The sequence below is a fragment of the Phoenix dactylifera genome, chromosome 14 (genome assembly GCF_009389715.1).
Source record: "Phoenix dactylifera cultivar Barhee BC4 chromosome 14, palm_55x_up_171113_PBpolish2nd_filt_p, whole genome shotgun sequence".
Classification (NCBI taxonomy): domain Eukaryota; kingdom Viridiplantae; phylum Streptophyta; class Magnoliopsida; order Arecales; family Arecaceae; genus Phoenix; species Phoenix dactylifera.
The window spans coordinates 506,711-521,377 of record NC_052405.1 but is presented as its reverse complement, the minus strand read 5'-3'; the positions used below and the strand labels follow the sequence as shown (position 1 = coordinate 521,377).

General features: G+C 39.0%; 2 protein-coding genes across 3 annotated transcripts; one reads left to right on the top strand and one right to left on the bottom strand.

The window, feature by feature from the left end:
* Nucleotides 1–1,298: 1,298 nt before the first annotated feature.
* On the bottom strand, nucleotides 1,299–3,828 carry LOC103701284 (zinc finger protein STOP1 homolog). 2 transcript variants are annotated; one of them, XM_008783292.3, is made up of 2 exons: nucleotides 3,656–3,828; nucleotides 1,299–3,094 (listed from the first exon to the last, which is right to left on the bottom strand). In XM_008783292.3, exon 2 carries the CDS (start codon nucleotides 3,073–3,075, stop codon nucleotides 1,561–1,563), a length of 1,515 nt encoding a protein of 504 aa, XP_008781514.2. In that variant the 5' UTR covers nucleotides 3,076–3,094; nucleotides 3,656–3,828; the 3' UTR covers nucleotides 1,299–1,560. The 2 variants fall into 2 exon arrangements, with proteins under 2 accessions (XP_008781514.2, XP_017696850.2); XM_017841361.3 differs by having other exon boundaries at nucleotides 1,299–3,111; nucleotides 3,656–3,813.
* An 8,046-nt stretch (nucleotides 3,829–11,874) lies between these two features.
* LOC103701395 (NAC domain-containing protein 37-like) lies at nucleotides 11,875–13,311 on the top strand. The gene is made up of 3 exons (XM_008783433.2): nucleotides 11,875–12,034; nucleotides 12,113–12,384; nucleotides 12,808–13,311. Exons 1-3 carry the CDS (start codon nucleotides 11,875–11,877, stop codon nucleotides 13,309–13,311), a joined length of 936 nt encoding a protein of 311 aa, XP_008781655.2.
* Nucleotides 13,312–14,667: the final 1,356 nt, after the last annotated feature.

The window sequence follows — 14,667 nt, the reverse complement described above, 5'->3', positions numbered from 1 at the left end:
TTAGCTTTGAACAAACTTTTCCGCCCCAAGCTCGAGGTGTTTGCTCTCTCTTCTTTTCTCTCCCAATTGATCTAGAAGGATCATCAGACTCAATATAGGCCACTACGAATAGGGTTGGATAGGAACTAGAAACAAGTTTCGCTATATTGAAAAGTCGAATCGCAAGCTAAACTTCCGGAGACCATAACTTAGTTATACGACGTCTGATTGAGCGGGTTATTTTTTGAGAGATTTAGATTAAGCGGGTTGAAAAAATTTTTCTTTCTCCGATCGGATGACCAACTCTTCTCTCTTCAAGATTTATCGTAGTTTTTTAGAGACAAGATCTTCAAAGATGATTTATATTAATTTCTCGGTCAAAAACATCGTAAGCATACGGTGGAAAGCAATTCCCGGAGCATTCCTGCTACAAACTTTATGGCTACCTGAATTCAAATTTTCTCTGCAGACTGGAGTTCAGCATGGGTCCAGTATGGACAAATTTGCTACAGTATGACAGACCTTTTAGTAATTGTTCATATAACAATTGTCAAATGGCCTTTGCTTTAGATTCCTTTCATCCATACCTGTCTTACCAGAGTCACCAAATCTGGGGGGCCCATTCATTAGAAATTGGGATCATCGTTCAATTAATATAGAATATACTCTAGCTGCATGACTACCTTCATGTCACTACATATAAAAAGAGAGGAGAAAGAAGAGAACAAGTATTGCACGTCACAGAGCATGGCTATTTGTTATGCCAAGAGGCATATTGACTTGAAGCTTCTAGGTCTTAGTAGCAGCAAACTAATTCCATCATAATTTTGTTCTTCTGTTCATAGTACCAACAGTCTCCAAATTAGTGAATGATTTTTCAACTATTCTTTTTTTTTCCAGTTTACAAAATGATTTCTGAATTGTTCTCAGGTTACCAACTTAAATAAATTATTCAACTATTCTCAAATTTGGTGATTTATTTCTATTTCACAACCTGTTCACCCATCATATTAGAAAAGCTGATAGATTACATAATAATAATGGTAACTATGGTTGTTGGAAGTGGTTTGTGGTTGCTGCCTCTTCCATGATTTTTATTTCTAATGTGAATAAAAATGTACACCTGTTATTTGCATTCTATGTTCATTTTCTATTCCCAGTTGTGTAAATTCTTTCCAAACTTTTGATGACTTTTTTGCACTGTTTCCAAATTCTCAATCTTTAAGCCTGGTTGCGATCCCCATATAACAACGATGTAATTATCCTTGATATATGTGCAAAATAAGTAGATACATTTGGATCAAAACTAAAATCATGTATGATCTCTCAAGAGTCTATACTCTGAACTGTTAAACTGCAGCCATGCATGCGAATTAAAAGCATGCCATTAACATCATGAATGAATTATTAGCAATAAACATAAAATAAATCATGTACAACGAAGCACTAATTAAACATTACATGGCTGAGTTACAAAAGTTCCCCTACCACCAAATGCAAATCACCAGAGAGAGCTAGGGAGAGCATGTACAGAACTGAAGACATGCTGCTGAGCTATCAGATGCTTTCTAGCCATCGCCATTAGCCTAGGTGATTCAAATTCGAGTTATCTCCATTCATTTGGACACCGTTGCAAGACCCCGAAGGAAAATAGGAAAACAAACTTTCTGAGGCATCAAATGATTGTTGTGGAATATCATCTAGTCCACCAAAGTTAAATGAACCAAAGTTTAATGGGGAGAAAGAGCCGGGATCATCATCAGCATCCTCGAGGTCTAGATCATCGACATCATCCATGGCGTTTCCTAGGAAGTCAGATCCCAAACTTCCCATTTCAGTCATTGTTTCATTGCTCCTTCCTTGATCTGCCACTCCTGAAGCTTTGACATCGCCCATGGATATTGCAGGGCTGTGGCCTGGGAAGAGATTGAAATGCCCCAACAGCTTGTCCTTCCTAGAAAATGTTGTTCCACAAGAGCAGAGCCACCTATGACGTCCACAGTGCTTCTCATGAGTCTTCAAGTCTGCAAGAACAGAGAACTTCTTAGTGTTGCATCGGCTGCATGTATAACTCTTGTCGCAGTGGCTCCTCTTGTAATGGTTCTTCACACATAAAATTGTCTTCAGAGGTTGGAATTTCTCATGCTCTTTGTTCCTCTTGCAACCAATAAAGGGGCATGAATACCTCTTTAGGGCCATAGATTCTGAGCTTGCTTCATTGCTTGGCTTGGCAAGGGCAGCCGGGCTCTTGTACTCATCTCCATGGCCTCTCATATGCATCCTTAGATTCGCAGACCTTTTAAATCCCTTCCTACAGATTGAACAGAAGTGGGTGTGCGGAGCTAAAATTTCCTCTTTTTTTGGTTCCAAGACTTCATATGAGCTTGGGGGAAGATCTTCTCCATTCTCACTATCTTTGTGGTCCTTCGCATCATGGTGATTGATAGGAACTGGCTTGATTCCTTCATCCCCGGTATGAGTCAAACTCTTGATCAAGTCTCTGTGTTGCATAGCCTTGCTTGTTTTCCAGGGGAAGTCCTTGTTTTGTTGTAAAATACCATTCAGAGCTAAGCTAGAGGTGGAACCAATAGTACCAGTCATCTGGGCAACTGGAGGAATATTTGACATAAGTGTGTTATTGATCGACGGAAGAAGGTAACCAGTTGTTGAGATCAACTGAGATATGATGTAAGCCAAATCTGTGGTCACGAGCTGCTGCTTCACTGTGAGGTCATTTGGTCGGATAGAGAATTGACCTTCAACATCAATAGTCGAACGGATTATATCCTGAACTTGGTGAATCTTTTGGTCAATGAAGATGAGTTTGCTAAGCATTGACCTTGGATCCCAATCCACTGCTGGATTTGCTTGGTTGTTAGCAAATGGAGCAGCTTGATCTGGTGGTTTAACTACTTTCCCAGTATGAGAAGACCAAATGGATGAGGAATCCAAATTCTGGGGGTACTCAGGGAAAGACTGTTCACTTCCCGCGCCATAGCTTAGAATTTTCGAATCAAATTGGGTGAACAGCGGGTTGGAATTAATATCTTCAGTCGAAGAGGAGGCTTCAAAACTTGGCATTCGCTCGTGGTCCATTTCTAGTCTTTTCTCTCCTCTGTATCAGATGCAAAACTATTCAAAATTTTGAGCTTTTCCAAGATGCTTCCATTTTTAATCGAAAAAGCAATCAAAATCCCACCATCTCAACTCGAAAGTCAATAAAAATACTTTATGCCACAAGCAAAGTCTATGTCAGTGGCCACAAATTATAACATGATATAAAACAACGCAAAAAAAAAAAAAAACAAAACAACAAAACTAAATATCGGGAAGGATATGAAAGAATCCAGTTTCCACGAACCAGACAGACCCAAAAGCGCTAACCTTTCATAGAAATAGCATAAAACCAATCCAAAAACCCTAGAGATTGAAATAAGCCATCCACTCCAAATCAATCGATCCAAAGCCCTAATTATGCATAATACAAAAACCCATCAAGAACAATCCCCCAAAACGCAACGCATCATGAACCCCACAAGCAGATAAAAAAAAAAAAAAAGCTACAATCTTTGCACATAAACCTCCCCCAAAAAGATCTTTTTCCCACATCTCAAGCACGAATATTCGAAAATAAAGGGGGAAAAAATAACATCAAAGAGGGAGAAGGACGACTCACAGAAGGAAGGATCAAATGCGCTGAGAGAATCGAATACACCGGACCTCAAACCACCTCCTCCGGTCGAAACCCCACCCGCGGACTGAAAACCTCCCTCCGAGAAGATCTAGATCCCCTCTCCCCCACGCCGCCTCCGACGCCCCCACCAACGAGCTCTAAAGCTTTGACCTTTGGCTTGCTTACATCGTTCCACAGATGAAGGATTAGGACGTCAGGGAGGATGGCGTTCCAGTACGCCTTCGAAACTCTCCATCTTAACTGCATCGCACGAATCGAGTCAACCAATGGATGAGTAATTTGTGTCTGTAGGAACGGAACCTTTTAATTTAAATCATACACGGAAGTCATCAGAACGGGGAGAGGCGAGGAAGGCGTGAGGAAAGCGGGAAGTCTATGGAGAGCAACGACACGCAGCATGAAAGGGGCAGACTCCGAGGCGGGAGAAATTATGCAATCATACTCTGCATTGCAACATGACCGCAAATAATCATAGCCACTTATAGATATATATGGAGATAGCCAATTCATGGATATTAACATGCATATGTGAATGACCGTGTGCATCGATATGATGCATGCAGTGTAGGATATAATTTTCAACCCACACTCCATATGAGAAGAAATTATATTATACACCATATCCGCCATATCAAGCATCATATCTTTTTTCTATAGATCCATCATCGAGACGAGTGCATCATAAATAGAGCCTACGGAAAAAGGTTGGTATGGTGCATACAATGTAGAGTATAATTTTTCTCTTATGTGAGAGTGGAACGACGTAGGAGATGGAGAATTTTGTGGTTTGGCTCTGGAATTGAATTCTATTTAACATTTGGCACTGTATGAAGGAGCAAAATTGTGGGCAAAGGTAGGCATGGTTGTCCGCAAAGAGACTTGATAGAGAGTGCTAATGGAAAAAAGGAATGACTTTGAAAGTTTATGGTTAGGAAAAGGACCAGGTTGCCTAACTTATTTGGATTCGTTGGGTTGAGTTGCAATTGGATTGGGGTAAATGCTAAAGGAGATAAATATCAGCAAGTTGAAGACAGTTCAAGATGCTATTGGACCAGGAAGACTCCATTCAAGCTTGGCTCAGCTGCTTCCTACTAGAGGGCAACTTTGGCTCTTTTTGATGGTTGGTTGGGTTATTTAAGGAACGAAAGAGTCTGAAAATGCTTTAATTTACAGCTCTCGCCAAAGCCTCTACTTCATTATCATATTAAACTGCTTTAAAAGCTTTTAGGTTCAAATCATGATTTTGCTCTTTTCTATAAATTTAATTCCCTTATTTTCAATATTTAGAATTTAAAATTATTAATATATTTTCTTCAAAAGTGTTTGGTCAAAGAATCATGACAACGAGAGAAAAGTACAACCTCAAGAAATTATACAAAAGTTAGAAAATAATAGTGATGCGATTTTGGTTGCTGTATAGCTAAACATTTGTACTTGCAATTTTAAAGAATATATGAATAATGAAATATCAATATTGTCATGCATCTAAACGCACCTAACTTTGAGATGTGTGCAATCTGATCCGCAACCGAGATCAACAGAGATTAGCGCAGGATCTTATGGAGAGAGAGCTCTTAATATATGTATTAGAGAAGGAGTCTAACAGGCTATTTATAGCTCTTTCTAGGAACCAAACGCCGTGGGTGGTTACCTCCATGAAGAGTCATCCTCATCAAGATAACCTTTCACTGCTGCAAAATTACCTTAATGCCCTTAAGATCATTAGAATTTACGAAATTCAAAGGACACTTGTCAAATATGGATTATAATTAAATGGGATTAGGGTTTAATTAAACAGGATCCAATATTCTTCCACTTGGACCATATTGACGCCATTTGACAATGTGGGCCACAATTTAACGAGATTCCAACATTACAATCTCTCTTCCTTATGCTTTAATTTGCAGTGGAATAAAGACATCTCCATGGGAGGTAGGTTTGGTTGCCAAAACACATGGAAGCAAAGAGGAAGCAACTCCACAGTATTAATGCCAAAAATAATTACGCGATTTCAAGCCCCTCAGATGCATGGGAAGGACGCAGATCAGAAGCTACCAAGCTTCTGCGTGAATTCAGCATTGCAAAGCTCCACCCCGGCCCGTTATAAATGGCACCAATGATCTGTTTGGAAAACTGAATGCCACCGGAGCCACCAAAAGGAAGAGAGAGGAGAGGACGGGCTCGACCAACAGAGTGCATAAAGAAGCGTACAGGTCGCTGCATACCCACCAAAAAGCTTCAGAATGGAAGATGACTGTGAGGGATGGCACAATTAGAGCTTCAATTTGGAAAGGAGGTTGATAGAAGTAGAACATACAGTTGGTGCAACAATTGTTAATCATAAACAATTAACAATGTGCCAATGAGCAAGTAAGGTAGTGGGTTTCCTTCTCCAGAAACATAAACGATTCAACTCTTGCATGTTTGATTCTATAACATAATATGGTCTTGCTTATGTTCTACATGGAATAGAATTTTCATTTGATGGGTTGTAAATAACAAGATTTTATAGCAGATGGGTCCCTCATATATATATATATATATATATATATATATATATACTTCTTCTGTGTATGCTCTGAAATCGTCCTTACTAAGCTAAGAATCCAAATTTATTCAAACTCAATTATAATAATCAACTTTTGGGCCCATGCTGCAGTATCTTCTAGTTCATATAGATTAGAAACAGAGTCCGCTTCGATATCATTTGTAGCAACTCAAAATCTTACCTAAAAAGAGTAGTCGAAAAATATTATTTTAAGCTCCTTAGTCCTGTATAAATGCTCAAAATCTATTTAGTGTATAGCCAATGTGGGACTAAATACATACCTGCACAGGTTCTTGTATAGAGGATTTGTAAAAGAGAAATCAGCATTGGTGCAAAAAATGAAGAATCACATATTTTTGAGATGCGGTAATAGCAACTCTCATTCTGGTCACTTCATAAGAACATCCTAAAAATGAAGGCTGGTGTCTTTCTTTGGTTGGTGCAACAGATGCCTCATGGGCTCTAAACGGTAGTGTTGGCCTTTAGCTTGAGGCCTCACGTAGGGCCAACTTGTAGGCAATTTTCTTCTCATGTTTACTAGTACACAACTTCCTCTAATTAGATGCTCTTATTTTGTTAATATAGGTCATTCCACTCGTAAAATTAGACTTTTAAACTATCCATATAAGAAGTCTAGATAAATTATGTAACTATAAATAATCTTTCTTTAGCATGCTCTTGTGAAGTCCATCCTCTGCAAATCCAATTCCCTCTTTCCCATGTCCCTCTTCAGACACTAATTCCCACTGCAATTAACTTGGGAGTTCAGGATGAACAGCATCATCAGCACTGATTAGAATGATCAGATAATCTGCAACATCTGATACTATATATATGAACTTAATCCTGCTAAACTTAGAGGCGGGTGCATTGGTTGTTGATAGCACCCAAGCTCGAGTTGTATACTCTTGGGCTCTCTGTCCCCTAACAACTACCACGATTCTTGAACTGTGGATTTGAGTGTGAAACTTTTAATACGTTGTGCTTACAAAGGAGGAAAGAATGATATCATTGAGAAGCTTCTTATCCACTTCTCTTACTCACGGTGTGAAGTATTTCTTTGATCCAGGAAAATGAATTCAGAAGCTGCTTCAAGCTCCTCCATTGTTTCCTTGTTAGCCATTCCATGAAATTATGGTGAAGACACCGTTTTCCGGTGAGAACCAGAATTTGATCTAGGATATATATGTGATGAGAAGCTAAGAAGCTTCTCTTCCATCTCTCTTTCAAACGCAGCAGAAAGTCTAATTCTTATCGCAGGGTGTAGAACAATTAATGGCGTTGGTTCTTCCCCTATTGATTTCATGTTCCCTCCTTGGAGAAGTAAGACATAATGGTTCATGAGTAACTATAACTAACTACAAATTACCTTCATTTTACCCATGGAATGGGACCACTTTATGCCGACAAATGATGGTGATGCTTGCTTTTTCATGGACAACGACAATAGTATCAACATTGAGCTCAATTAAATTACACTTTTACCTTGATTTTTTGGTCTAGTTTAAAATCGCACTAACATAATTTATCATATAATGAAAACTGCAGCATGGATAGTGCGTATATTCATCACATGATACTGTTTTTAAAGCATAATCCAACTATTTGCACCTACACCTGACTACGACCCTGAAGCTAAGAACTGAGGCTAAATCAGGGTGCACATACCTTGTTCCCGCAGAACAATTAAACACAGTACTTAGTCAAGCTCAAGGAATCAAAGGAAACTTATTTTCTTAGAAGAGCTCAATTAGGTGCAAAGGAATAAAAAATCAGATGTTTCTTGCACTTGCCAAAAGGTGCCAAAGGATTGGTTAAGACGTAGAGATGTTTGTGGGAGGAGGTAGGTCATTTTCAAGCTAGTTTAAGGGTCTAGAAGCTTGTTTCACACCCTTCTTTAGTTGTCACAGGAAAAGCTTAGATATGGTTATAGTTGGAGATGGTGATATTGTAGAATAGGGTGGCAAAAGGAGTCCTCTCCGCCCCACAAGCCGACCCAAACCCCACCAACAAACTTAGAGGTGCAGTATTTTTTATGTGGAGTACTGCTTTGCCTACCACTCAGTGTGCCCCGAATGAGCATCAAACCGGGTTTTTGTGCTCCATACACAAGGGGGTAGGTGATTCATGAAAGGCTTCATTGCCCTTCTTGTTCCTGGCAGCTCACAAAAAATCACTCTCCTTTTTACATGCAAGTTGCGAAGGCAAGCCAACCCCAGTAAAATATGTCAGATAATGCAAAGCAGTTTGCATGTCGATGTCCCCAAGAATATAGCTTTGTACATTCTAGAACAAGTTTTGAGGGGAGTGAGAGGTCCTAACAAGAAGAAGATCCTTTTTGTTGCACCTTAGCTAGCTTATTGAAAAATTTACAGTCTAAACTAACTTCTAAACCAGGCTTAATTAGCTGGAATCCTAGTTCTCCATGACTCATGATAACTTGTAGGTGCTCTATTCTAACTGTTATAGAGCTTTCTTGGTAAATCATCGATTGACTCGGTCTTTTCATGAACTATCGCTGGTGGAGATTTTATTCATTGGAAATTATATGGTCCTACCGCATCAACTTCTTGGTAGGTGGAGATAGAGAGGGAGAGAGGTACTAGATGATCATCATAGTTACTAGATCATATTGCAGGGTCGATGGCTCTCTTGCTCTTCCACTACAGTGTGCGGACATTTGTTTCTGTCTAAATACATACACTCAAAGAATTAATCTTTGCTATGGTTAAAGCATTTGACCTCTGGAGGATTATTGCATCACCAATTCTGAATTCAACTTGTAGGGATGCATCGCATGTTTCATAAATAGTTGAACGCCAAATACTAGCTCATCTCATATGACTAATTAATTTACACAAAATCATGCAAAATTGCAATTTCTTAATGATTTTCAGTACAATAAAACAAATATTTTGCTGCTCCACTTTGTAGTGATGTTGCTGTCTGAGCTCTGAAGAGTTCAAAGACTTCACTGACTAGGCTGTTAGCCTGTCACTTGGACGCTAATTAAAAACACTATATATATTGTGATTATTAAAATATGACATGCATAGTTTCCGGACCTATAGTAGGCATATATGTAGCCTTCAGGTCGGTAATCCAGTATGTTTCATCCTCCTCTGAGGGAAAATTTTCCAGCTAAAATAAACTGGCATGCAGGAGAAACGTCACTGTTGGAAGGGAAGCCTTGTGGCCTACCTCAACAAACCTGCACTGCCCACCATAAAACAAAGAAAAAACTAAAAAGCCAAACGAGAGAGAGATTTATGTGGCGGCTAATCTAGCACCATCCACATCTTATTTTATATGAAAGTCGAGCAGTTTATTTAGTTAAAAGAGATTAATGAGAAACAAACAAAGGCCGTTATAGCATGACACTCGGTTTAAATCTTTAGCGACACACTGCACTATAAAACTCTAGTCGTTGTGGATAGGAGCTTCTACTCGTGTCCAAAATAGTTGCCATTGGCTTGTCCACCTAGACTTGCACTGCCTACCTAGGGCTTTCATATTTTAATGAATGGGTGGTGGGTGGCCTGGCTAGCAGAACAAATTTGCCTACAAGAGCAAAAGAGGAAGGCCTTTTTTAGGTCCTTGTGGTGCAACCATATAGGTGTCTTAGTTTCTAAGACAGTTCCTGTCAACTTTCCAAAGCCTGAGAAGAGCGAGAGGCAGGATGGAAAAGAGTTAGCTTAGATCCTACTACTCGCCAAATTAGAAAACTTAATTCTTTTGAGAGAGAGAGAGAGAGAGAGAGAGAGAGAGAGAGAGAGAGAGAGTTGGCAAATAATGACCCTATTTCCAAAGGCATGAGTCGAAGTGTTAAGAGTAATTCTTTTTAGAGTATCCTAAACTCAAGTGATTGCTCTAAAGGAATTAATATTTGACGGCAGAAAAAAATATGTGGCTTCTTCCATGCAGATTCTGTAATTTTACAGGTAACATATTTTTTCTGGAAGCCACCACTCTCTATTTCCTCAAGATTAATTTCAACAACAGTGTATAATAAGAGAGAAGTGCCTTTGATGGATTAGGTTTTGTTAGTAGAAGTGCCAGTGGCACTTTATAACTATTGGTAGTGTCAAGGTTTATGATACTATGATTTCAATAGCAAAACTGCATGCTATATGGAAAGGGCTAATATATGCTTCAGATATTTTAAGAGTCTCACATATTTGCTCAGAGGGTGATTCTTTAACAACTATCAGGTAGCTTTTAAGCTCACCATCCACAGAAGATAGACACCATCTTATTGTCCAGGATTATTGGCGTGAGGTAATATATATATACTGGAAAGCTACTAGTGTAGCTAATTGGATGACATTTTATATGGCTAATCATACACAGACTATATATTTCAGAGAGAGAAAGAGATAATAAGAAATAGAAGAACAAAAATGATTGGTGGTATAATACAAGATTCCTTCTGGGTGGCAGCACAGTGGTATGGACACTTGGCATGGTCGGCAGTACAGTAGCTAGCCTGGAGCCGCTTTCTATATGGGGAGATCGAGAGAGAATGAGGTGGTGGAGAGAGGGGTTCTTTTCATAGTCCCGCCGTCCAAATCACTCTCCGTCCTCTCTCATTCTCTTTCTCTGCCACCCCACGCGCAATCGATGGCTATGTACCCTCTGTCCCTTTCTTCTCATTCCCATGTATTTCTATATATTTCGTTCGACATCTCCTTCCTCCCACATTATAAACCTTTGGATTTCTCCACGCACATACTGTACTCTTATAAACCAAGTACGATACAGCACACACTCCTCTAAACAAACACCTCCCTCTCCCTCCTCGCCTCCCGTGAGAGTGCAATTACGTTGGGGCAGCGAGACCACCTTTTTGGGTGAGTAATGCCATCTTTAGTGCATGCTAAGATATGTAGCTTCGTGCATGAGGATGTGTTACCATCTTCCCTGTGTTTCAAAGTTAAAGACAGGAAGGGGAACTGGGAAGAGAAGTAGGGCACTTGGAATGCATGGTAATGGATCCTTGGGTTCCATGTGGATTTGTTTTAACATGTTTTTCCTTCTTTCTTGTTCTATATTTGGTTAGTTGTATCCTTCAATGAGTGCGTGCTTGTTGGTTTTTGTGGAGAATGAAGATGAATCGGAGAATGAGTGTGTTTCTTCTTTTTGCCTGGCATCTAAACAGTGGATGAGGTCTTTATCTCTTTCTTTATTATTATTTTTCTCAAAAAAAAAAAGGAGTGTGGAGGGAGTTGCTGTGTGAAAGCATTGATCCCAACCATGGAGCGCACTCAAAGGAACATGGACATGACTGCAGCTCAAAAGTCAATTTTCCTGTCTACCTTTTACCAAGGCTTCTATAGCGTGTGCTTGAGGATGTCTGATAGGTACCTAAAATAACATAAAACTTATTAAAGAATCATGTATCTTCCACCACCCATGCAGTTGATGATCCAATGTACAGTACAGTTGAGAGTCAGCAGATCTAACAATCTATGAAAGGTTTATTTTTGGGCTTAGCTCAAGAGTATGGAGCATTAAGGCTGTCTCGTTCCAATAATTTTATATACCACATGGATCTTAAGAATCTAGTATTCTCAGCATTAGGTGTGAAGTCATGTTGGGTCCGCATCACCATCTACATCTAACTACAGTTCTTGTGCTTTCAGGTCACTTGACCATGGAAGTGGAGTCTTGTATCCCACCAGGGTTCAGATTCCATCCCACAGAAGAAGAACTTGTGGGATACTACCTCGCAAGAAAAGTTTCCTCCCAAAAGATTGATCTGGAGGTCATTACAGATATAGACCTCTACAGAATAGAACCCTGGGATCTGCAAGGTTGGTAACTTTAACATCGAAAGATCATATGCATGCCTAATTGAACACCTACGTAATTGCCATCTTCTAGTCTAACAGACAGGTGCAAACTTGGCTATGAGGAGCAGAACGAGTGGTACTTCTTTAGCCATAAAGATAAGAAGTATCCAAGTGGAACACGCACTAATAGGGCCACCACTGCTGGATTTTGGAAGGCTACAGGACGGGACAAGGCTGTGATTTCAAAATATGGAATTATAGGAATGAGGAAAACTCTTGTGTTTTATGAAGGCCGTGCACCTAATGGCAGGAAAACAGATTGGATCATGCATGAATACCGCCTTCAGTCAAGCGAAAATGGTCCCCCTCAGGCAAGTTAACCAATCCATATTGATACTTGATGATGTTAATATAAGCTTGATAAAGAATTAAATCTCAAGTTCCTTGCTTATTGTTAAAAGATTTGTAGAAGAAGAGAAAAACAAAAAAAAAAGAAATATTATATCTCTATTCTATCACTTCATATAAGAATAATAATATAAGCTGATATAAGATCATACTAACAGAGAAAAATATTACTCTCTGATACAAATTATTATGTGATTTCTAAAATCATTCTAATAAGATCATGCTAACAAAAAAAAATAATATTGATTGATACAGAATTATCCTAAAATTATACTAACACTTATGTTGAACTTATGTGCACAAGAATACAACTGCTCTTAGTTATATTAATCTTTGAAGTTCTTTTAATACTCAATTCAACTTCATGTACATTCTTTGGATTACAGGAGGAAGGATGGGTTGTATGCCGAGCATTTAAAAAACAAAATACCAATCAGAGGCCATGCTTAGACACTTACAATCCTCGATACTACATTGGAGATCATAACTGCTCTGGAGTAGAAGCGCTTTCCGATGCTTGTATGACTGCTCATCTGGTGAACTCGATTGCAGCACAAACTTTTCATGAGCAGTCATTTGGATGTGAGATGGAGCTTGGATGTGGACAGACCCACCTTAATCATGCCCTTGAGATTCCACCACTTGGTAGTCCAAGTCTACCAACAAATTTAGCTGTGAAGGAATGCTTTGAACCTAGTATTGTGGCTAATGAGGACCATGGTGACGAAAGACATGATTGCAGGGGAGAGTTCATTGATTGGAAAGTATTAGATAGGTTGCTCGCATCACAGCTGAATGAATCAGTTGCATCTTCTAACTCAAATGTGCCACTAAATCCTCTGGATTATGACATAGATGCTCGAAACCAAGATCATTTCCTGTCCTTTTAAATCTAGTATCGGGGACTTTAGTTTGACACAATGTTTTAAGCTGGTTCATGGTGATCTGTAGCAGTTGCATAGCATCTCCAGAACTGAACAAGAAATAGAGGGAAAACTATTTATGAAGTCGAGTGAGAATTAGGTGGACAAGCTTTTGACTTTGTAGTTTGATTTAGTCTTCTGCTTTCGAGTTCTCGGGGAAAAAGGAACTCCTTTCTTCTTAGTAACTTTACCATATTATGGAATTGTGAAGCTTTGAGTGATTTTTTTCCTTCTTTTTGATCTAGTATTATGAATTTTCCAGCAATAGTAAAGTATTTTCAGGGTGATTTTCTTTCTTTTTTTTTTTTAAAGTTCTCACTGTAAGGTACTGGTTTCTAAAACTCCTTTTTACCGTATGTTCAGTTAGCACTAATTGTGCTATACTTGTCTCTGGAGCTGCAAGGGATCAAAGTATTTGTGCATGTGTGTGTATGTATACCCATCTTGGATAATAAAATGAGATTGCTTGGTGAACAGTAAGGTGCTTAATATCGATGATCAAATCGACACCATTTAGTAGGGTAATTTTCTGAATCATTCATCACCTTTCAGTCCATTCTTTTCTTTATTGTAATAAATTTTAAATACAGGGAAATTAAACTTTCTTAACTTTCCACCTTCACGTTCCTGATGCATTAATGCAAACACAAGTCCAACTTAGGATTGTCGTATGCTCTGCTCTTCATTCCAAATCATGGTACTACATAAATATATTTCCTCAGTATCACTTCTATCATAATCTTTGGCTCTCACTAGACACCTTATATTTGCCAACATCATCTCATATGGTCTTAACCTTGTGCACACGTTCTTATTCACGAGCATTGGTTTTATTCTAATGCAAATCTCCATTTCATTGGCAATACAAATCTTAGAGGCAGTTCATCATTTCTTAGCTAAGGAGCAGATTTGAGAGAGTGAGTGAGTGAGAGAGAGAGAGAGAGAGAGAGACTCAATTATTAAACAATCACCTGTGCAGCTTTTGTTTTAGAATAGTTACTGGAGAAAACAAGAGTTGCAGGAAAAAAAATTATATGACTGATACTCTGTCTCTCTGCTCCAAACAGAATTCATCAGTTCTTTTTGAGGGGTGAGAAAACAGTAAGCATCATTGAGCTTGCAAATAGGCAGGTTGCAGTGGAAGCTAAAAGCAGGACCACCTATAAGCAATCACAAAGCCCTATCATTGTACAATCCTGTAAACCACCCATACATGATTCAAAAGCATTCAAATTCTGGGACCAGTCTACCAAGAACATGAATGACTTCTATGCGAACATGATTCCTGAATCCTAGCATGATTGAATAAGCTTCACCACAGCT